Source organism: Daphnia pulex, chromosome 8 (assembly GCF_021134715.1).
Source record: "Daphnia pulex isolate KAP4 chromosome 8, ASM2113471v1".
Classification (NCBI taxonomy): domain Eukaryota; kingdom Metazoa; phylum Arthropoda; class Branchiopoda; order Diplostraca; family Daphniidae; genus Daphnia; species Daphnia pulex.
Window position 1 is genome coordinate 6,430,966 of NC_060024.1, and position 21,418 is coordinate 6,452,383.

At 42.1% G+C, this 21,418-nt stretch overlaps 6 protein-coding genes across 9 annotated transcripts; 4 read left to right on the forward strand and 2 right to left on the reverse strand.

Moving 5' to 3' along the window:
* The first annotated feature begins 18 nt into the window (after positions 1-18).
* Positions 19-2,830, forward strand: LOC124201215 (F-box and WD repeat domain-containing 11-A-like). Its single transcript, XM_046597723.1, has 11 exons — positions 19-176; positions 243-299; positions 425-564; positions 630-737; positions 817-981; positions 1,076-1,228; positions 1,313-1,444; positions 1,535-1,842; positions 1,929-2,015; positions 2,122-2,263; positions 2,345-2,830. The coding sequence occupies exons 2-11, from the start codon at positions 269-271 to the stop codon at positions 2,450-2,452; spliced, it is 1,374 nt and encodes a 457-aa protein (XP_046453679.1). The 5' UTR covers positions 19-176; positions 243-268; the 3' UTR covers positions 2,453-2,830.
* Positions 2,831-3,089: 259 nt separating this feature from the next.
* Positions 3,090-5,956, forward strand: LOC124201214 (F-box and WD repeat domain-containing 11-A-like). Of its 2 annotated transcripts, XM_046597721.1 has the most exons (10): positions 3,091-3,550; positions 3,677-3,816; positions 3,873-3,980; positions 4,063-4,236; positions 4,325-4,480; positions 4,563-4,697; positions 4,798-5,141; positions 5,220-5,303; positions 5,407-5,548; positions 5,627-5,956. In XM_046597721.1, exons 1-10 carry the CDS (start codon positions 3,520-3,522, stop codon positions 5,732-5,734), a joined length of 1,422 nt encoding a protein of 473 aa, XP_046453677.1. In that variant the 5' UTR covers positions 3,091-3,519; the 3' UTR covers positions 5,735-5,956. The 2 variants fall into 2 exon arrangements, with proteins under 2 accessions (XP_046453678.1, XP_046453677.1); XM_046597722.1 differs by lacking the exon at positions 4,063-4,236 and having other exon boundaries at positions 3,090-3,550.
* Positions 5,957-7,436: 1,480 nt separating this feature from the next.
* On the forward strand, positions 7,437-10,072 carry LOC124201213 (F-box and WD repeat domain-containing 11-A-like). Of its 2 annotated transcripts, none has more exons than XM_046597719.1 (11): positions 7,437-7,580; positions 7,651-7,714; positions 7,837-7,976; positions 8,039-8,146; positions 8,226-8,390; positions 8,480-8,677; positions 8,770-8,904; positions 8,989-9,305; positions 9,394-9,483; positions 9,590-9,731; positions 9,820-10,072. In XM_046597719.1, exons 2-11 carry the CDS (start codon positions 7,684-7,686, stop codon positions 9,922-9,924), a joined length of 1,431 nt encoding a protein of 476 aa, XP_046453675.1. In that variant the 5' UTR covers positions 7,437-7,580; positions 7,651-7,683; the 3' UTR covers positions 9,925-10,072. The 2 variants fall into 2 exon arrangements, with proteins under 2 accessions (XP_046453675.1, XP_046453676.1); XM_046597720.1 differs by having other exon boundaries at positions 8,770-8,899; positions 9,104-9,305.
* Positions 10,073-11,005: 933 nt separating this feature from the next.
* Positions 11,006-14,241, forward strand: LOC124201212 (major facilitator superfamily domain-containing protein 6-like). Its single transcript, XM_046597718.1, has 11 exons — positions 11,006-11,053; positions 11,226-11,398; positions 11,471-11,593; positions 11,672-12,368; positions 12,454-12,544; positions 12,615-12,660; positions 12,735-12,995; positions 13,068-13,212; positions 13,287-13,438; positions 13,501-13,671; positions 13,750-14,241. The coding sequence occupies exons 2-11, from the start codon at positions 11,287-11,289 to the stop codon at positions 13,932-13,934; spliced, it is 1,983 nt and encodes a 660-aa protein (XP_046453674.1). The 5' UTR covers positions 11,006-11,053; positions 11,226-11,286; the 3' UTR covers positions 13,935-14,241.
* LOC124201210 (major facilitator superfamily domain-containing protein 8-like) lies at positions 14,119-16,936 on the reverse strand. The gene is made up of 9 exons (XM_046597716.1): positions 16,579-16,936; positions 16,330-16,513; positions 15,886-16,243; positions 15,487-15,805; positions 15,279-15,413; positions 15,082-15,194; positions 14,822-15,004; positions 14,584-14,741; positions 14,119-14,514 (listed from the first exon to the last, which is right to left on the reverse strand). Exons 1-9 carry the CDS (start codon positions 16,680-16,682, stop codon positions 14,317-14,319), a joined length of 1,752 nt encoding a protein of 583 aa, XP_046453672.1. The 5' UTR covers positions 16,683-16,936; the 3' UTR covers positions 14,119-14,316.
* A 1,462-nt stretch (positions 16,937-18,398) lies between these two features.
* LOC124201163 (major facilitator superfamily domain-containing protein 8-like) lies at positions 18,399-21,133 on the reverse strand. 2 transcript variants are annotated; one of them, XM_046597642.1, is made up of 10 exons: positions 20,889-21,133; positions 20,651-20,819; positions 20,321-20,564; positions 20,136-20,249; positions 19,745-20,069; positions 19,543-19,677; positions 19,346-19,464; positions 19,178-19,282; positions 18,956-19,116; positions 18,399-18,897 (listed from the first exon to the last, which is right to left on the reverse strand). In XM_046597642.1, the coding sequence occupies exons 1-10, from the start codon at positions 21,008-21,010 to the stop codon at positions 18,703-18,705; spliced, it is 1,689 nt and encodes a 562-aa protein (XP_046453598.1). In that variant the 5' UTR covers positions 21,011-21,133; the 3' UTR covers positions 18,399-18,702. The 2 variants fall into 2 exon arrangements, with proteins under 2 accessions (XP_046453598.1, XP_046453599.1); XM_046597643.1 differs by having other exon boundaries at positions 20,942-21,014.
* Positions 21,134-21,418: the final 285 nt, after the last annotated feature.

Genomic DNA, 21,418 nt, shown 5'->3' on the forward strand with positions numbered 1-21,418 from the left:
TTATGAAGGATTCGATTTTCACCATGGCAACCATTTTCGTATTTCCGTCTGCTGGTAAACAATAATAAACCAACAAGGCGCAACAGGTGTGCGTCTTCAGAAAGCATCTACTTTTTTTCTAAAAGAGCAACCGGTGACGATCTCGATTTCCCATCAATCGAATCCCAGAAACAACAGTACAATATATCTTAAATTTTTATCTTAATAAATTTATTGTTAAACCAGCTGTTTTTACTTTTTAGTTGTCAATTAACCCCAAACCCAGAAAATGGAAAGTGACATTTTGAGTTCACTGAAAGGTAATGCTTTCATCTTAGCTTTTCTTTTGTAGCTAAATAAATACTGTCTTGAACAGTAATACAGTGTAAAATTTTTGATTTCACAGCTGAATGAATTAATCATGTCAAATGAATATCTATAATAGGCGGTTATCCTCACTTGACCGAGAAAATTCTGAATCTGCTGGATGCTCGCAGTTTGGCAAATGCTGAGCTTGTGTGTAGACAGTGGAGATCCTTCATCGCTGATGGAAGGTGTTGGAAAAAATATCTTCTGTCCAAAAAAGTAAAACCATGATTTGATTTCTTTATTACTCAATTTATTTTTTGTCTTTATACTGTCATCGTCAGGTCACTAGCATTCCAATTATTTTCAATTGGGCTGAATATTCTGGAGATAATGAGTCTGAAAGGCATCACAATAAACAAGACTGGATGAAAATCCACAATTTTTATCAGGTTTATTTTCTTAAAAATTAATTGTCACGTATCTAAAGTAAAATAAGACTGTTTTTTACATGTCAATTGAATCTGAAAGAAATTAGAAGACAACTGGCGATCGGCTTCTTGCAGACAGCAGAAAATAGTGAATTATAAAGTCCGGTGCTTTTCCATGAACACCAAGGAAATATTCACTGCCGGTTACGTTGAGAATCAGAGTATTATAAAAACCTGGAACAGAAAATCTCTTCATTGCGAAAGGGTAAAAAATGAATTTAAATAACATTCTGTACTCTACTTTGGTATCTAACTTTACTCTAACGTATAAATGTATTTTTTTAAAATTCTGTACGCAGAATTTCACAGACGAAGACAAACTTCACATAGTCAGCATGGATTGCGACGATGATTTCCTTGTCACAATGTCAATCGAAGCTTGGCATCATGTTCGCTCCGGTTTACCTAGCGTATCTACCATCTTTGTTCGTGAATTACAATCTGGAGAAGTGGTATATATTTCAAAGTGATTCCCAGATTTGCCTTGGGAATCTCTTTGTCTGAAGCTTTTCTGTGTAACCTAACTTTCTTTACAGATACAAAGAATTATGGGCCAGTTTTCGCGTTTGGGTCGATACGAAACTGCTTTCAAGATCTGCGTTGGCCATGGATTGCTCATCAGTCATCAGGTTGTCGGTGAACAGCCAAACAGTCGTCTGATCCTCCAGGTGCAGCGTTGGATTGTCCTTTTCTATCAAAGCTCGCCAATGAAAAAGCTTGTCTTTCTCTTTCATTGTTTAATTTTTCATTGTATTTAGGATGTTCTCAAATCTCGTCTGGATATATGGCGAATGGCGAATGCACGGGAATTTGTTGAAGCTAAAAGCACTGTGTGTCTTGTTCCCATTTCCCAAAGTGATTTGGACTATGACTATCCAGTACTCATTGGCCATGACCAAAATTACATCGTCGTTCACCGCAGCGATCCGCCTCGTTTTGAAATCATATCGACGTCTTCTCTGAACCTCACCAGGACCATCGACGCTTTCGATTACTGTCCCAATGCTAAGTACAAGGACGGATTAATTGTGTCGACTCCCACTTTCACACACACCTGCTGCATCAGGTTTTTTCCCATCAAATGAAAAAAAAAAAACACTTAATGCTTTATTTATGGTTCGTTAAAAATGTGTTTGTATTTTATAATTTCAGGATATGGGACGCGGAAACGGGTTTGTGCTTGCGGGAAATTCAAGAACCTAAGCCCACACGATATCACAATTTGAATCATCTAGTTGGGTGAGAATCAGCAAAATAATCGCGTCCTTTTATATTTATTCTTTTTTCTTGAGTGTTGTCGATCGGTCTCTTACTTCAGTGTTTTTTGTATATGCGCATAATCCAGATTCACCACCAATTATCTAATCACTGTACTGAACACGCCAATGTTAAGGGAACGAGTGATCAACATCCGAGATCTCAGCGCTGCCATAGACTTGCACAGCAATCAGACGTCCGCATCGACTGTCGTTGCAACTCTTGAACTGGTTAGTAGAGGACTAAGTAATACTAATGCATGCAGTCAACTTATTACCTGTGATTGATTGTCGTCGTTTTTATTTTTCAAGGATTGGGATACCTCCTTGTCGTACGATCATTTCATAGTTGACGATTTTCAGCTCGTTTATCTTCATTATCAAGCACTTGTCGTGTACAGTTTTGCTCCAGAGGTTTAACGAGTGGATTGCAGCGTTCCTAAAATACTCTTCAAATGTTACACTGTTTGGCGGTCTTTGACTTAAGCTTTTTTTTTTTTTCATTTTTCGTATTGCTGAATCCGGATTAGAAATCTCTGTGCTATAGTTTCGCCCTCGTACAGCCTCGTATTTCGGTTTGAATAAGTGAATAACATTTGTAATATTCGAAAGATAGTTATTGCATCATGGTGTATTTCTGGCTATTCGATACTCTGAAACACAGCTGGGTAAAAGTGTGCATTTATTGAGTGATCTATTCAATAGGTTGCAAGTGGAATAACGTTCATCGATTGTCCAATTATGTATCAAAGCGAATGTCCCCAATAATTCAGATGCGATTAAACTTTAAAACAGTTAGTTCTCGTCTCATTTCCTTAAAATAATTTGACGACTTAAAGAAATGCCCTAGAAATATACGACAGATTGAATCGCATCCAGGTAAAATATACTAAATGGACTCATCACCATTACATGCTTGCTATTCGAGGACGGAGGACGTCATTTTAAAAGCAATCATCCCGCGCATAAGACGGAAGCGTAGTAGCAGCGTACTATACGTAGTTGAGTTAGTGCATTTTTTTTTTATTTTGGAGACGGTGGTAAAACCTCTAGTGAAAATGACAGCTTTGATCAAAGTAAAGTTCCATTTCAAGGATTTTTCTAGATATTTTGAATTTTGATTTTCACCATGACAACCTTTTGCCTATGTTCGTCTGCTAGTAAACAATAACAAACCACAAAGTCAAGTCAAGTAGACGCGACAGACCCCGAAGAAACGAGCAAACATAAAATAACTCTGAGATGGACACAGCGTCCTTGAGAAAAATTTTAATGACGACCCCCGAGTCCATTTTCCTAGAGTTTAAGTCATGTTTTTGTTTACCCCGACCCCCATTTGATAACACAAACATTCGGGGAAAAATGGTGACCCCCGAGACCAATCCCCGAGTTTTAGTTCCCCAAACGAGTTTTGGTGACGCCCAGTTGTTGGATCGTTGGAGTTGCGTTTGAAATCAGTACAGAAACGACAGGAAACAGAATCAGACATGGAAAAGGACATTTTGTGTTCTCTCAAAGGTAAATTCATTCATTCCACCTTTCCTTTCAGAACTCAATTAATCTGTCTCAAGCAGTAATACAGTATGAAATTTATATTTTTCATCTGAGTAATTTAATCATGTCAAGTGAATTGATTTATTGCAGGCGGCTATCCCCACTTGACTGACAAAATTCTGAATCTGCTGGATGCTCGCAGTTTGGCTAACGCTGAGCTTGTGTGCAGACAGTGGAGATCCTACATTGCTGACGGAAGGTGTTGGAAAAAATATTTGCAGTCCAAAAAAGTGAAGCCAAAAGTTTATTCTATCTCAATTGATTCCTTTTAACTCTTATTTGTCAGGTCACTAGCATTCCAAATATTTTCAGTTGGGCTGAATGTTCTAGAGATGTCGAATCTGATAGGCATCACACTAAACAAGACTGGATGAAAATCCACAATTTTTATCAGGTTTTTTTTTCTTAAAAAATCAAATTTCAGATACCAAAATAAATAGGAACCTCTGTTGAACCTACTAATTAAATCTGATCAGAAATTAGAAGATAACTGGCAATCAGCCTCATGCAGAAGGCAGGAAAAAGAGATTTCTTTCCAAGTTTTTGGTTTATCTGTGAACGCAACGAAAATATTCACCGCCGAATACGACCAAATCGAAAATGAATCTCTCATAAAGACCTGGAATAGAAAATCTCTTAATTGTGAAAGGGTGAAAAATGAATTTCAATTACATTTTATGTACTCTGCTTTGGGATCTAACTTTATACTTGATCGTACAAATGTAAATTTTTACGCAGATTTTCACGGAGGAAAACAAACTTCGCGTAACCAGCATGGATTGCGACGATGATTTCCTTGTCACAATGTCAATCAATTCGCCTCGTTCTTCCGTAGCAGTAGGAACACCTAAAGTATCTACTATCTTTGTTCGTGAACTACAATCTGGAAAAGTGGTAAATTTCAAAGTGATTCTTAGATTTGCATTGGAAAGAGCTTTTAATTTTCTCCTTCTTTGCAACCTAAATGTCTTTACAGCTCCATAGGATTATGGCCTATTTTGGGTATTTTGACCTATACAGCCGATATAATTTCAAGGTCTGCTGTGGCCATGGATGGCTCATCAGCATTCGAATTGTCAGTCAACAGCAAAACGCCAATTTGATCCCCCAGGTACGTCGTGAAATATTTATCCTTTGCTCCTTTCCTATCAAAGCTCGTCAATTAAATAAAATTATTGTGTTTTATTGTTAAATATTGAATTTAAATTTAGGATGATGTTCTCAAATCTCGTCTAGATGTATGGCGAATGACAAATGCAAAGGAAATTGGAGCCAAAGGCACTGTGTGTCTTGGTCCCATTTCCCAAAGAAGTTTTGGCCATCCAGATCCAGATCCACGTCCAGTTCTCATTGGCCATGACGAAAATTACCTCGTCGTTCACCGCAGCAACCCGCCTCGTTTTGAAATCATATCGACATCTTCTCTGAACCTCATCAGGACCATCGAGGCTTTCGATTACTGTCCCAGTGCTAAGTTCAAGGACGGATTGATTGTGTCGGTTTCCACCCGGTTTCCCTCCCAGATGATCCCAGGCTACACCTTTGGCATGATCAGGTTTTTGTTCATTAAATAGAAAAACATTTTATGCTATTAATGGTTCATATAAAAAATTTCCGAATTTTATAATTGAAGGTTATGGGACGTGGAAACGGGTTTGTGCTTGCGAGAAATTCAAGATCCTATATTACAAAAGCACAGTGTGGATCATTCATTTGGGTGAGAATGAGCAACGCAATCGCTTCCTTTAATAATTCTTATTTGTTTCTTGAGTGTCGTCAATCGTTCTCCTATTTAACTGTTTTTGATGCCCTTAATCCAGATTCACCACCAATTATCTAATCACTGTACCAAATGTGACATTAAACAAGAAACGAGTTTATCATATCCGCGATCTAAGCGTTGCCATGGATTTGCACAGCAGTCAGACGTCCACATCGGCTGTCCTTGCAACTCTTGAACGGGTTAGTAGAGGACTAAGTAATACTAATGCATGCAGTCTACTTATCGGTGATTGATTTTCGTCGTTTATATTTTTCAAGGATTGGAATATCGGGACGTGTGATCCTTTTATAGTTGACGATTTCCAGCTCATTTATATCCATCCGAATTATAAACTTGTCGTGCTCAGTTTTGCTCCACAAGTTTAACGAGTGGATTGCAGCGTTCCTAAAATACCCTTCAAATGTTACTGTTGGCGTTCCATAACATGAGCTATTTTGTTTTGTTTTTACTTTTGGTGTCGTTGAAACCGGATTAGAAATTTTCGGAAATTTTGGATTCACAGCTTTTCACAGTTTCTCCCGTGGACAGCATTTTGCAGTTTGATTAAGTGAATAACATTTTCGAAATATACGAACTAAAGTACTATAGATTTTGTGTGGTGTTGGTGTATTTCTGGCTATTATTGACGATTGAAAGAAATGCATCAGAAATATACAACAAATTGCATCAAATCCAGTTATCAATACTTAGGCTCATCACCATTTAGGCTCATTATTCGAAGGCGTCAGTTTGAAAAGATATTTTCCAGCATGACGAAACCCTATTACGCAACGCAGATAAGTTAGTGAAATTTTTTCTTTTTGGACAAAGTGGTGAAACAGAAGATAGACTGCTCACGCTCAGACAAGGAGAAACGAGAAATGATTGGGATATATATGTAATAAAGACGAATACAAGCTAATATGGTATTTCAAGCTGTAAATGGTCTAACTAAATAGGTTGAAGTATAGCACAAATACTTGTTACTTGCACGCTGCACAGCATATTGCAGGTTTTCGAATTTCGATGGATCGATGGAGGGACCAATCAAATGGCGATCGGAGTAGAAGACACATCGAATTCAAGGCCTGTGACGAGATGGCAAGCGACCTTTATACCTTCATATGAAAAAGACCGCGAATTCTGTATAAATGTCACATGTTGAAAATTAAAATGTCCCAAAAGATACAAAAAACAATATAATGTTTGCAAATGAAATTTCTCCGGAAAAGTTAACAATCGTGAATCATTTCTTGATTTCTTCAGCAAAGTTTTATTTCAAGGATTTTTCTAGAGATTTTGAATTTTGATTTTCACCATGGCAACCTTTTGCCTATGTTCGTCTGCTAGTAAACAATAACAAACATCAAGTCAAGTGAGAACGGACTGATCTCGCTGTCGGAAAAAACCGATCCTCTAGTGAGGAAAAACGGATCACGTCATAAGATCACACACATGATTGGATCATAGGATTCATCGGATATCATAGACACTTCGGATAAGACTAGTGTCCCGTCCTCTTGCCTAATTAGTTCATGCTATTCCCCGAGTTTTACTTTCCCGAATGAGTTTTAGTGACGCCCGGTTGTTGGAGCGTTGAAGTCGTGTTTGAAATCAGTGATGGAAACAGAATCAGACATGGGAAGGGACATTTTGTTTTTGCTCACAGAAGGTAAATTCATCATTTCAGCTTTCTATTATAACTCAATTTAGTGTCTCAAACAGTAATTCAGAATCAAATTTGTATTTTTCGTCTGAATAAATTGATCAAGTCAAGGGCACTCCTCACTTGACAGAGAAAATTCTGAATCTGCTGGATGCACGCAGTTTGGCTAATGCTGAGCTTGTGTGCACACAGGGGAGAACCTACATTGCTGTAAAGAAATGTTGGAAAAAGTTTCTGCTGAAAAATGATGAATTTTTACTTTGTGATCGACTACGTAATCCTATTAATTAATTTTTAAAAAATTTAAAATAAAAGTGTTTTCCGTGAAGCCCGCCTAAATTTTCATTTTAAAAAAGGTTGCCAAATTGGGCTAAAGAAACCGCTTTGAATTATGAAGGATTCGATTTTCCCCATGGCAACCATTTTCGTATTTCCGTCTGCTAGTAAACAATAATAAACCAACAAGGCGCAACAGGTGTGCGTCTTCAGAAAGCATCTACTTTTTTCTCGAAAAGAGCAACCGGTGACGATCTTGATTTCCCATCAATTGAATCCCAGAAACAACAGTAATCATTTTTGGTTTTTCAGTACAATATAGCTTATATTTCTATCTTAATAAATTTATTGTTAAACCAGCTGTTTTAGGTGTTTGGACACCAAACCCTGAAAATGGAAAGTGACATTTTGAGTTCACTGAAAGGTAATGCTTTCATCTTAGTTTTTCTTTTGTAGCTAAATAAATACTGTCTTGAACAGTAATACAGTGTCAAATTTAGAATTCACAGCAGAATGAATTAATCATGTCAAATAAATCTATTATAGGCGGTTATCCTCACTTGACCGAGAAAATTCTGAATCTGCTGGATGCTTGCAGTTTGGCTAATGCTGAGCTTGTGTGTAGACAGTGGAGATCCTACATTGCTGACGGAAGGTTTTGGAAAAAATATCTTCTGTCAAAAAAAGTAAAACCGAGATTTGATTTCTTTAATATGCTCAATTTATTTGTTTTTACTGTTATCGTCAGGTCACTAGCATTCCAAATATTTTCAGTTGGGCTGAATATTCTGGAGATAATGAGTCTGAAAGGCAACACACAAAACAAGACTGGATGAAAATCCACAATTTTTATCAGGTTTATTTTCTTAAAAATTAATTGTCACGTATCTAAAGTAAAATAAGACTGTGTTTTACATGTCAATTGAATCTGAAAGAAATTAGAAGACAACTGGCGATCGGCTTCTTGCAGACAGCAGAAAATAGTGAATTATAAAGTCGAGTGCTTTTCCATGAACACCAAGAAAATATTCACTGCCGGTTACGTTGAAAATCAGTGGAATATAAAAACCTGGAACCGAAAATCTCTTCATTGCGAAAGGGTAAAAAATGAATTTAAATAACATTGTACTCTACATTGGTATCTAACTTTACTCGAATGTATAAATGTATTTTTTTATTCTGTACGCAGAATTTCACAGACGGAGAAAAACTTCAAATAGTCAGCATGGATTGCGACGATGATTTTCTTGTCACAATGTCAATCGACGATTGGCATCATGATCGGGGCGATCATTATTATGTTACGCCAGGTTACTATCGGTTCGATACGATAGGTTTACCTAGCGTATCTACCATCTTTGTTCGTGAATTACAATCTGGAGAAGTGGTATGTATATCTTAGTGATTCCCAGATTTGCCTTGGGAATCTCTTTGTCTGAAGTTTTTCATTTTCTCTGTGTAACCTAACTTTCTTTACAGATTCAAAAGATTTTGGGCAATTTTTCGCGAGTCGGTTCATATGATAATATTTTCAAGATCTGCGTTGGCCATGGATTGCTCATCAGTCATCAGGTTGTCGGTGAACTGCCAAACGATCGTGTGAACCTAGGTGAGGTGAGGCGTTGAATTGTCTTTTTCTATCAAAGCTCGCCAATGAAAAAGCTTGTCTTTCATTGTTTAATTTTTCATTGTATTTAGGATGTTCTCAAATCTCGTCTGGATATATGGCGAATGGCGAATGCACGGGAATTTGAAGCTAAAAGCACTGTGTGTCTTGTTCCCATTTCCGAACTTAATTTGTACTATTATCCAGTTCTCATTGGCCATGACGAAAATTACATCGTCGTTCACCGCAGCAACCCTCCTCGTTTTGAAATCATATCGACATCTTCTCTGAACCTCACCAGGACCATCGACGCTTTCGATGACTGTCGCAGTGCTAAGTACAAGGACGGATTAATTGTGTCGGGTTTCCCCCAGAGGGGCACTCGCGGACGCTCCTGCTGCATCATCAGGTTTTTTTCCCATCAAATGAAAAATAAAAAAACACTTAATGCTTTATTTATGGTTCGTTAAAAATGTGTTTGTATTTTATCATTGCAGGATATGGGACGCGGAAACGGGTTTGTGCTTGCGGGAAATTCAAGAACCTGATCCCAAACTATATGGTAATGGATATCATCATCTAGTTGGGTGAGAATCAGCAAAGCAACTTCGTCCTTTTTATATATTTTTTTTTTGTTGAGTGTCGTCGATCGGTCTCTTACTTCAGTGTTTTTCGTATATGCGCATATTCCAGATTCACCACCAATTATCTAATCACTGTACCGGACCTGTCAATGTTCAAGAAACGAGTGATCAAAATCCGAGATCTCAGCGCTGCCATAGACTTGCACAGCAATCAGACGTCCGCATCGACTGTCCTTGCAACTCTTAAACGGGTAAGTAGAGGACTATATAAATCTATTCTATTACATGCAGGTTCAACTTATTACCTGTGATTGATTGTCGTCGTTTTTATTTTTCAAGGATTTGGATAAATCGCGGTGCGATTGTTTCATAGTTGACGATTTCCAGCTCGTTTATTTTCATGAACAAGAATTTGTCGTGTACAGTTTTGCCCCACAAGTTTAACGAGTGGATTGCAGCGTTCCTAAAATACCCTTCAAATGTTACTGTTGGCGATCCATAACATGAGCTATTTTGTTTTGTTTTTTTCACTATTGGTGTTGTTGAACATTGATTAAAAATTTGTGGGACACAGTTTCGCCCCCGCACAGTATTTTTGCAGTTTGATTAAGTGATTAAAATTTGAACTATTCGAAAGACAGTAGGCCTATATAGCTACTTTGGATTGTGTGGTGGGCATTTCTGGCTATTCGGAACACTGAACCACAGCGGGTTCAAGTGTGTATTAATTGAGCCATCCATTCGATAGGTTGCAGATGTAAAAGCGTATCGATCGTCTCATTATGTGCCCCAGCGAATGCCCCAAAGAATTCAGATGCGCTTTGACTTTAAGCTAAAATCGGTTCTCATCTCACTTCCCCCCAAAATAATTTTAAGGATTTAAGGAAACAGATTGCACATCATCATCATTACGCTCATTATTCATCATCACCCTAGATCAAAACATCAGTGGTCTTATGATATGATTGTTAAAAGTCGACAAGATCCTCCCTATATCCTGTTGTATTGCGGATTGATGCGCTGCGCCGTATTATATACCAACTGCGTCTTAGTTTAGTTGGTGAAATTCTTGTTTCTTCTTTTTTGGACGTGGGTGATGGTGAAACTTTTGGTGAAACAGAAGACAGCTCAATCGCACAGACAAAGCGAAATAAGACATGAGCGAGATGTACTATACCTCTCTGAGATATTTTGGGGCAAATGGAAACAATAGGATATAGCGCGGTCGTTGTGCTGGTAAATAAAAAAAGACGGACCATGAATAATCCATGACGCCACGTCCATCTGCTCGTAGCTCGAGCCAATCAATTCCAGCACACACGGCGATGATAATATCCTGGCTTTGGATTATTTTTGTATTTTTATTTTCTCGGGATAGAGTTATAGCATACTATGCAGTACGCGGTACGGCATGGCCTACGGAGGTTTGCATGTGTTACTATGAGCTCCAGCAACGGGAGAGAGTTATATAAATGTAACAGGTACACAGGTATATAGCTGTTGTTCACAAGGACGCATTATGAAAGGGGGCTTGTAATCCGACACTGCGGGGGCTTGCATTGATTCATTTTCAGTACGTTATGGAGATCAGGAAATCGGGAGTCGAAGGTTTTTTTAAAGAAATGGGAGGACTAATTTAGAGAACAAAAACGGGCAGCGCATCGGAGCTGTTAGCTCAGTCTTTGCTGGTTATCTGTTCGCTTACGTACGGTTGTAATTTGGAAATTCTTTTTGCTTTTTTATAGTTTGCCATTTTGCTCCGTTCGAGACAAGACGCGCGTCTGCTCTTTTGTCAGCCAGAATTCAATGGATGGTAACCCCGACGATGCCAGCGGATGGAAGACTAAGCTCAAACAGGCCGTTGCCGTCAACAAGCAACTGGTTCCACTTAAGCTGACCATGCTGCTCTACTACGGCGGTAATCAATTCCCAACTCAATTCAATCCATTTTCAACATCTTCCTTTATAAGATTCGTTTATTAAATTCCAGCTGTGTCGCTGTATTTGCCGTACATGACCCTTCAAATGATCCAGGTGGGTCTCAACATTGAAGAGATCGCCATCATCTACTCGGTCCTGCCGTTCGTCACTTCCGTCATGCCCCCAATAGCTGGTATGGTCTCATATTTCTCTAATTATTTTATTTCTATTAATTGATTTTGTAAATGAATTGAAATGAATTTGATGGCAGGTATGCTGGCGGACAGGTTTCACTGCTACAAGTTGATCTTGATCGTCATCGTCGCTTCGGTGGCCGTTTTCCACACGTCCCTGCTGCACATCGACGCCCGCATTTCGTCTGAGGTCCAGTCGTCGGGATCAGATTTCGAAACTCCCGCCGAAATCGTCTGCAGCCGCTTGGGCGCCGTCCTGCGCTTCGAGAACTACTCGTGCGAGGCCAGCAGCAGCAATCACCAGGAAATGTGGACGGTCGACTGGACGCCGTCGCAATGCCGGCCGATGGATTGCCATGGAGTGCCGGCCCGGATGCAGCTCTGCCTCTCCAACGGCAACTGCACGCAAATCGCGACCGGATCGACGTCCGTGCTGGAAATGGACGCCTTGCTCGAGGTGCTGGACGTGACGTCCTGGACGGGCGGAGAGAATAACACTGGCGGCAACTGCACCGCCCAAATCGTCAGCGCTCAAACGGACCAGACTCGAATTCCGGCCTCGCTCCTCTGCAACTGCCCGATCCGCTGTCCGGCCGTCGCGGCGCCGATCTCATCCGAGTTGCTGGACAACAATTCCAGTCTCAGTAGTAGCGCCGACTTGTTGCCCGTCGAGCAGCAAAAGGAATTGGATCGACTCAAACACAATCGAGGATTTTGGCTCTATTTCATCCTTCGGATCATCGCTTCCGGTTCTCTAGCCACCTCTTTCTCCATGTTTGTTTCATTTTTAGGGTTTTCATCCGCAATTGATTTTTAAAACTTAATCGGCGATTATTTTTTTGGTGGGGTTTAATTCAAGGTTGGATGCAACTGCCATTAAAATGGTCAAGAAACATCACGGCGATTTGGGCAAACAGCGTCTCTTTGGCGTCATTGGCCAAGCCATTTGCGTAATTATAATATTTATAAATGTCTTAATTATATTATTCAACATTTTTTTGAAACATTTGGGCTGATCAGGCCGTTCTCGCTGGAATAATACTCGACTGGACGGTCGTGGGAAAAGGTTTTCTTTCATTTTTTTTTAAATTGTCAATCAAATGTTTTTTGAATCAGATTGAATTTAAATTTAATTATAAGGTTACCCCGACTACTCGATCACCTTCTATTTGGCCGACGGCATGTTCGTCGTGACAGTTCTACTGATGAGCCAATTGGACGTCGGCGTCGAGGAGCACAGCGAGGCCACCAAACTGATGACGAGCATCTCGAAACTGATCCGGCTGATTGACGTCGACATCTTCATGATCATGATGCTGCTGCTGGGCACCTGTTGGGGATTCCTCGAGTCCTTTCTCTTTGTTTACCTGACCGAACTGGAGGCCAGCAGTTACCTGCTTGGTATATTATTATTACATAACTGTGGTTTTTGAATTGATTCATTCTATTTCAAATTGTTCAAATTCAATATAGGAATGACCATCACCTTTGCCAGCATCATTGGCATTCCTTTCCTCTACGTCTCGGACGTGATTGTGCGCAAAATCGGCTCGGTCAACGTCATCGTCCTGGCCTTCCTGGCCTATTGCATCCGGTTCTTTGGCTACTCTTTCATCTGGTGAATTTAAATGATTTATTGTTATTTATCTTTTATTGACGGATGAGTTTGACGTGAATTTTGTCACACATCAGGGATCCGTGGCTGAGTCTTCCGTTTGAAGCTTTAGAGGCCGTCACGGTCCACATGATGGCCGTGGCCAGTTCAATTTATTGCGCCGCGGCAGCCCCGCCCGGTCTCCTGGCGACGTTGAACGGCGCCGTCGGTTCCTTTCATTATTCATTTGGTACATAATCACGTTTTTATAAGTTGTTTCAGCTGTTTTTAATAGGGTCATTGATGTGAAAGGTCGCGGAGTGGGCAGTTTCGCCGGCGGCATCATGATGGCCAATTTCGGGACCAGGACGACATTCCGCATTCTTGGTGCTGGCGCCGGAATTTGTGGCGTTTTCTATTTCCTCCTCCATCGCTTCTACCTCGCCAAAATCGAGAAGCACAGACTGCGCAGGAAATCCACCAGTAGGCCTAAACAATTGAAATAATCCACCAAGATATCAAATCGATAATCATTTTCAAAATTTTTTCAAAATTTGACAGAGCCCGCCATAATCATTTCCGAAGAGGCGGGACCCATCACAATCAAACTCGACTTGTTGGATGCCGACGAAAAAATGAATAATCGCTCCTCGTCGGATGAAGAGGAGGATGACGTCAAAGATGCCGCCATGGATTATTTGTTTGAACCCGATGGTCTCAAAGGTCGTCGATTGAGCGCCTTCTGATTATTCGAAAACAGAAGTTGACGACTTTGATCAAAATCACTAAAATTTAGGTCTCGATTATGTAATTATATAGTGCCGACGCGTTTTAAAAAACAATTCTTATACGATACACTACTCACTTGGAACAAAAAACTATGTGCAAAAAAAAAAAAGAAATACGTAATTTACTATCAGTTATTCCAAGTATGACTATGCTGTATATTTTATATAGGGCCTATAGTAATGTCCAAGAAAAACCAAAATTAAAATTTGGGAATAGATTTTTTATCAATTTATCAGATACAATAAACGATGCAAATTTAACAAAGTTGACGACTCGCATAATCGAATTCAACAAGAGTTATACATTTTGAACTATATGATGTTATTAAGACTATTGATTTCAGCCGGACTCGTCGTATTTGTAAGGGACGAGATGTTTGTAGAAGACGAGGAAGATGACGAGGACGACGGCCATGACGAGGGTCATGAAGCCGAAGGCGTACCACGTCCCGTAAGTCGAGTACAAATTGGTGACGCTGATGGGGCACAGGACACGGGCCAGACAGGCGCCAGCACCCAAAATGCCCATCCAAGTTCCCTAAAATATAGTCAAATAAGAATGATTAAATTTATAAGAATTTTAAATTGAATCTATGGAATAAAATACCTGCGGAAAGGGGCCGAGGATTTTGCTGAAAATGGCGTTGCCCATCGAGGCGCCCATGGGGAAACCGGTGACAATCAGGGCGAAACCGGTGATCATCTGACCCGAAGTGATGGCCGGCAAGGTCTCGCACCACGGCTGGGCGCAATTCGGACATCCGGCTGGTTAAATTTCAAAACAAAAATTCAAAATCAAAATTTGGGTTTTGATTCGATTTTTATTAAATTTAAGAAATTTATACCGTCGGGTATGCAACAAGTTGCGTTGTATGAACAAACTTCGAGGTAGGAATTGATGGTCCGGCAAGTTTCGTTAGAGCCCGTCTCTTCGTCGGCTCTTCCTTCGAACTTGGACCAGATGCCGGACAGGCCGTCCTTCATCAACAGTTCCGGGAAGTAGACGGCCGGTTCCGTCGATCCATGCGCTTAAGATATTTAAAAAAACAAAAAAATCGTATTAATTTAAAAAGTGAAATTCCAATGATTATTCCGCGCAATTTACATGTGCTGTTATTGCAGCGGAACTGCGGAGGAGGTCCGCTGTACGGGTAAAGGGCCACCGGTCCCAACAGCAGGAACAGGATGCCGGCCAACATGACGATACGTTCGCCAACTCTGTCGTATGAAACAACCAAAAGTCCATTGACATGTAAAACTTAAACGACATTTGGAATTCAATTAAGGAAATGGCTATTTTACTTGCGGGACGTTGGGGCCATGACGGAGAAGATGAGGCCGCTGTAGAGTCCGGCGCAAGCGAAACCGATGCCCACAATGACGATGGCCCTCTGCTCATCCCAGCCGAGCATTTCCATCGTCAACAGAGTAGCGACACTATTTAAATTAAATGACATTAATAGCTAGATGATAGTGAATCATCTGATGATGTAAATTTGGTTTGGTATACCTCTCGAGGAAGATGAAATTGAACTGGACGGATGCGAAGACGATGATGCAAGTGACCAAGCCGATGACGTTGGGATCTTTGAGTTTGGGCGTTTCTTTGTTGGCCTCCTTGTCCTTTTTAGCGGCCAGGCCGGCCAGATACTCGCCCTCCTCTCTGGCGATGTTGTACTCGGTGAACATGCACGGCAGGAAGACGAACACGTTGATGATGGCCAGGATGACGGAGAGCCAAGCCGGGCCGGTGTACATGTCGAAATAAAGTTGCGACTCTCCTTCGGGCGGGTTGATGGAACCGAGAGGAGCAAAGGCCGCCTGAATGGCTATGCTCGTCGAAATTCATCAATTCCATTACGTCATCAATCAAATCAAATGTTGAAAAGGTTTTGCAAATTTTAGTTACCTGGACCGACGACGAAAGCGGATGACTGGGCCATCTGGAACAGGGAGACGGCCATCGTGCGCTCCTTGGTGGTGGTGGCCGTGGCGATGTAACTGAAGCAGAGGGTGATGGACCCGCCGGCGGCTCCGATCAGGAAACGGGCGGCGAAGAGGTACCAGCGCCTCGGCTCCGGAAGGGCGGCCACGCAAGCGTACAGAGCGAATCCGGCGGCCAGGAACGACATGGAAATCATGGACAGGATCCGGATCGAACCCAATTTGTTGCCCAGGTAGCCCATGATGGGACTGAAAATGAGCTGGGCCAACGGCTGGGCCGCGATGAACAAACCTAGAAAATCCGTGCCGGCTTCCGGATCCATCTGATGATGTCATTCAATAATACGTCATTGTCAGGATATATAAATCAAATAAGTTTTAATTTGATTGTCAATTTTCAATTGTTCACCTTGTCGAGATAAGGTTTGGCGCTGGTCAAGATGATGGAGAATGATAAATTGAAGATGAAGGCCGTGAAGCTGACGACGCCCAAACTGAAGAAACGCCTCCGGCGAACGGATTTCTTCTCCGTCATCTTGGCGTAGTCGATGACTCCGTCCGATCCGGTAAATTCCTCCGGCGATTTGTCGTTGCTGACCCCAAAATCATCAATTAACAAATGATGCAACCAAATCATTTATATATTAATGTGACATACCCTGGTCCATCTTCGTAAGCGATTTTGGGCGTGCTGTTAATGCCGGCCTTGGGATCGTAAGTCGGTTCCAACGAGTAACTCTTCTTGCTACTTCTGTTGAACATATTGCCTTATGTAATCGACTAGCTGTTTATTCTAACTCACTTTTTATTTTTTGGCGGGAAATTTAAAATGACGTTTTGGCCGATTTTTCCAATAACGTCAAAGGCTTCAAAATGCAATTGAAAAAAAAGGAATAAACAAATCAGATGGTGAACTGCGAGTCGACTGCACGCCCTTCTTTTCCCGTGTCGACTCGTTACCTGCTGATCACTCACGACAAAACTTATCCGAATACCCCCAAAAATGGGACCACTGATAGGCGCGTCCCAATCATCCACATTGGGTCTAAATACTTTTAGCCACCCACCAACCCCTCACAGAAAAACACACAATCCCAAAAAATGCCAATCATCGTCCTACAGTCATTACGTCATCGATTTATCAACGACGCCGTCCAAAAGTCACATAATTGCTAGCCTATAATATCAGTCCTGTATTGGTTTTGTGTTATTTCCCATCGTGTCTAATAATGCCCCAAGGCACCTGTATCACCTATATCACCTGTATGTGGTCTCGTCCGATATGTATCCGTCGGCCGGACGCCATCGGTTCGTTCCGTTATCAGCCAACAGATGCATCAGAGATAAAATCGGACGATATATTTCGACAAGTATTGATTTCTGTTTTCGATTGGGAAATTAAATTACGTAAAATTGTTAGCGCAGAATTATAACATCGAAAGTTTATTTAAATTTCCAGCATAGGCAAATTAGACAAAAGTTAAAGACTACCCCATCCGGTGCGGAGGCAATCGATGTGGACAGTCGGATCAAGAGCGTCGTTGCACCAGGTGCATTCAGTCCTGCTGGATCCTTGATTTTCTTCGCCGACCAACCAGAAGGCCCGGAAGGCATCGCCCAGGGGCTTGTAGTCGTCCAGCGTCAGGTAGCCTTGGTAATCCTGCGAGAGCCAATCGGCATCTTTGGCAAACTGCTCCAGAAAATTCGGTTGAATCTTGGCCAGCCGAGATTTGGAGTAGCCGAACTTGTTGGCCGTCAGCCGGGTCCGCATGGCGCAGCGCAGGAACTCGTAGCGGTCAGAACGGCACATGGTGCACATTCGGTAGGGTGCTTTGCAATTCCGCCGGGTCATGGCCTGGATGTAAGGTTCCACCCCGAATTCCATCAGCTGGGTGAGCACGTTGAGACGCTCCATCGAGTTGGGCCGGTTGTCCGTCATCCATTCCAGCACCGACCGGCTCGTCATTTGCTCGTCCGTCAATTTTGGCATGACCGGGCGAATGGCCGGCCACTGATGGGCCATGGGCTTTTTCGGGGTGCAGCACGGCCGGACGCAAGTGGTTGAATTGGGCGGGGCCGGCATCAGCGGATGAGTTGGACAGAGTTCGGCCGGTTCGATTGGACAAAGTTGATGCGCCGTACAGTTCGGTGGCCGAGGGCAATTGCAATTGGCGTCCGCCAGGGTCGCATTGGCGTCGGCTGCCCGGTTGACTGGGCAGAATCCGAAGTAGACGGTCAATCCGGTGGCCACCATTAGAACTAGTCCGGTAACAACGACGGCGATAAGAGACAGAATCAATTTAATCGTTTCCTCCATTGTGATGTGATTAATCACCGTAATTTCATTAAGGGGGGATGCCTTTATTTATGCCATTCGTCTTACAAAATTGTGTCGGCACAGCCTCTGACTGCTCGTTTTTGAATAATTAACGAAAACGATGATGTAATACAATATTTGAAATAGTTTCCATCTGTTCATCGGCTTTTTACGCATTTATTTCAATATTTTGTACAATCGTCAAACATTTCGTCAACAAATGAAACAACAAAATATATTGTGGCTGGGCCATCGTTATCTCGACTTTGTGTGTGTAACAGATAACATCCCGAACCCGCCGCCAGGGGTCTAGACAATATCGAACTGTAGTTGCGTTTTAGTTATATTGATATTATCGAGCGACAAAATGGACATTCTAAGGCCGTTTGTTATTTTTTGTAGCCGGACAAATATAAAATAGGACTAGTCATTTGAGAAAAATGATTGAGGGCGAGGTCTCTTTAACTAAGAGTGGGCGTGTCGATATGGGACAAGGCGACGGAAGGATAAGGCGAAGATGACAAGGACGACCACCATGACGGACGTCAGGAAACCGCAAGTGGCCAGCATGCCGAAGGCGGCGTACAAACTGGTGACGCAGAGTGGACATAGGATTCGAGCCACGGCCGTTCCGGCGCCCAAAAGTCCCGTCCAGGTGCCCTGTCATTTTTACCGACATTAATCAAAGTCCCAAATTTAAATTTGCCGCCAAATTCACCTGCGGATAAGGGCCGAGAACTTTGCTGAAAATGACGTTGACCATCATGATGGCGATGGGGACGCCGGTGAAGATGAGCAGGTAGCCTGCGATCAGCTGTTCAGAGTGGATGGCTGGAATCTCGCAACACCAGGGCTGAATGTCGACCGGACAACCGGCTCCTAATTTAATCGACATTTTAAATTTACCGCCAAAAAATCAAATAGTTAAATTGATGTATACCATCCGTCAAGGCTGTAGTGGCGTTGTAACAAATTGGGAAATCATCTTCGATGCTGGGCGATTCCAAGAGATTCCACGACTTAGAAAGGCTCACCGTCGTTAATTCTATCAAAAAAGATTTGGGTTTGATTTGATCAATAGATGGAGCTGGGCGTCAAAAAAATCTACCGTCAATTGTTTCGTTGATGAATTTCAACGGTGGCAGAGGACCGCCGTAAGGATAGACGCAGATAACTCCCGACATGGCGAATAGAATTCCGACCATCAACACAATCCGTTCACCCACTCTAGAAGAAATAAAATAAGCGGGAAATTCAAAAATTCAAATGAACGAATAACTTTGACAATAGTCTGGTGATTATTACTTGCGGGATATTGGGCCGACTAAGCCAAACATGAAGAGACCGTAGACTCCGGCTGCCGAATACATGATGCCCACCAAGACTACCGCCCGGGTCGGAGTCACGCCTAGCTGCTCAATCACCACCAACGTCGCCGTGCTGCAATAATCAAAAGGCAAATGAAATCATTTCAAACATTTGTCCAATCCAATTTTTTTAAAAATACCTTTCGATGAAATTGAAATTAAATTGGGTCGTGGCAGTGATGACGATGCAGACGACCAAAGCCACTTTGTCCGGCTTCATTTTTTTGACAATTTCTTCGTCGTCGGGTGAGGATTTCTTGAGTCCCCTGGCGGCCAAATAGTCGCCCTCCTCTTTGGCGATGTAGAACTCGGTGAAGATGAACGGCATCAGGACGACGATGTTGATGAGCGACAGTAGAACGGCCAGCCAGGCCGGAGCCGTGTACATGTTCCAGTAGATGTGGGAATCGTTGCCAATCGGACGGTCTTGCCCGTCGCCCAGAGACGCAAACGCCGCCTGGATCACTGTTCTCATCAACTTCAATTTGAAAAATTTAAAATTCCCAGTTGAAATGGAATCAATTTTCTTACGTGGTCCGATGATAAAGGCCGAAGACTTGGACATTTGTAGAAGAGACAGGGCCGTCGTCCTCTCTTTGACCGTGCTGGCCGAGGCGACGTAACTGTAACCCAAAGTGGACGTCCCTTTGAAAATTCAAAAAATTTGATAAATCATTCAAATTTTAAATTTTCCCGGGTGTTTTTTTTTGGTTTACCGCTAGCGGCTCCGATGACGAATCGAGCTGCAAAGAGGTACCATTTCCTCGGCTCGGGTAAGGCCGAGATGCAGGCGTAAAAAGTGAAGCCGACGGCCATGATGAGCGTCGAAATTATAGCCGGAATTCGGATCGATCCCAGTCGATTGCCCAGGAAACCCATCAGCGGACTGAAAAAGAGCTGGGCCAGCGGCTGGGACGCGATGTACAGTCCCAGAAACTCGGTGCCGGCTTCTGGATCCATCTGGAATAGGAATGACAAAAATATTGAAATGAAATTGATAGCCAAAAATGATGAAATAGAATTATTTTAAAAATGATAAAACTTAATAGGTCCAAGTAAGGTTTGGCGCTGGTCATGACGATCGAGATGGACAAGGCCAGGATGAAGGCCGTGAAACAGATGACACCCAAACTGAAATAGCGCCGCTTGCGCACCTTGGCCGGCTCCATGAGTTTGGCGTAGTCGGGCAACGGCTGTTTCTTATCCGCATCCTCTCTAACAATAATTCAAATCAATTCAATACACATTATTTCATTCATTTCTCATTCGACTGAAGCCTATCACCTGATATCGCCGGATGATGGATGATCGCCATTACTTTCTGTTTGTTTGTTCACCGCTGATATTTGTTTCGGATCGTAAATGGGTTCCACACTGTAACTTTTACTTGCTCCGCGTTTCAACATTTTCTTTGATTTCAACTGGTCGATTTGATTCTGGCATCAAACGACTCTCAGGCTCGATTCTCTTCTGATTTCCTGTTGTTTTCTTTCAGGGTTGTAGACATTTCAGCAAGTCACGAAACGTTACAAAACACTGCTGGCCAGCTGATTAGACGCATTGTCCAACGCAAAGCACACGGCCTTTGATTGCCTCTTATCAATAGAAAAGTGAATTATCTAGGCTTGGGATTTTCAAATAAATAGTTGAAATGATCTGGCCCGCGTTGGCTGGACGTTGATACGGACATCCCGATCCCGTGCAGCAGGCGACTCAAAGCGACAGACTAACAGCACAATCACACAGATATGAATCGCATCGAGAAAATGGACTTTGAATCAGTTTCAATTTAACCACAAACAAGAAGCTCATCA

Coding starts and splice junctions, on each gene's coding strand:
- LOC124201215 (XM_046597723.1), top strand. CDS start 269: ATGGAAAGTGACATTTTGAGTTCACTGAAAG. Junction 565..629: donor AATATCTTCTGTCCAAAAAA/GTAAAACCATGA, acceptor TGTCATCGTCAG/GTCACTAGCATTCCAATTAT. Junction 1,445..1,534: donor ACAGTCGTCTGATCCTCCAG/GTGCAGCGTTGG, acceptor CATTGTATTTAG/GATGTTCTCAAATCTCGTCT.
- LOC124201214 (XM_046597721.1), top strand. CDS start 3,520: ATGGAAAAGGACATTTTGTGTTCTCTCAAAG. Junction 4,481..4,562: donor AACTACAATCTGGAAAAGTG/GTAAATTTCAAA, acceptor ATGTCTTTACAG/CTCCATAGGATTATGGCCTA. Junction 5,142..5,219: donor TACACCTTTGGCATGATCAG/GTTTTTGTTCAT, acceptor TTATAATTGAAG/GTTATGGGACGTGGAAACGG.
- LOC124201213 (XM_046597719.1), top strand. CDS start 7,684: ATGGAAAGTGACATTTTGAGTTCACTGAAAG. Junction 8,905..8,988: donor ATCGTGTGAACCTAGGTGAG/GTGAGGCGTTGA, acceptor CATTGTATTTAG/GATGTTCTCAAATCTCGTCT. Junction 9,484..9,589: donor GGATATCATCATCTAGTTGG/GTGAGAATCAGC, acceptor CGCATATTCCAG/ATTCACCACCAATTATCTAA.
- LOC124201212 (XM_046597718.1), top strand. CDS start 11,287: ATGGATGGTAACCCCGACGATGCCAGCGGATGGAAGACTAAGCTCAAA. Junction 11,594..11,671: donor CGTCATGCCCCCAATAGCTG/GTATGGTCTCAT, acceptor ATTTGATGGCAG/GTATGCTGGCGGACAGGTTT. Junction 12,369..12,453: donor CTAGCCACCTCTTTCTCCAT/GTTTGTTTCATT, acceptor GTTTAATTCAAG/GTTGGATGCAACTGCCATTA.
- LOC124201210 (XM_046597716.1), bottom strand. CDS start 16,682: ATGTTCAACAGAAGTAGCAAGAAGAGTTACTCGTTGGAACCGACTTAC. Junction 15,806..15,885: donor CGCTTTCGTCGTCGGTCCAG/GTAACTAAAATT, acceptor CGACGAGCATAG/CCATTCAGGCGGCCTTTGCT. Junction 15,195..15,278: donor ATGGCCCCAACGTCCCGCAA/GTAAAATAGCCA, acceptor TTCATACGACAG/AGTTGGCGAACGTATCGTCA.
- LOC124201163 (XM_046597642.1), bottom strand. CDS start 21,010: ATGTTGAAACGCGGAGCAAGTAAAAGTTACAGTGTGGAACCCATTTAC. Junction 20,565..20,650: donor CCAAACCTTACTTGGACCTA/TTAAGTTTTATC, acceptor TTCCTATTCCAG/ATGGATCCAGAAGCCGGCAC. Junction 20,250..20,320: donor CGTCATCGGAGCCGCTAGCG/GTAAACCAAAAA, acceptor GAATTTTCAAAG/GGACGTCCACTTTGGGTTAC.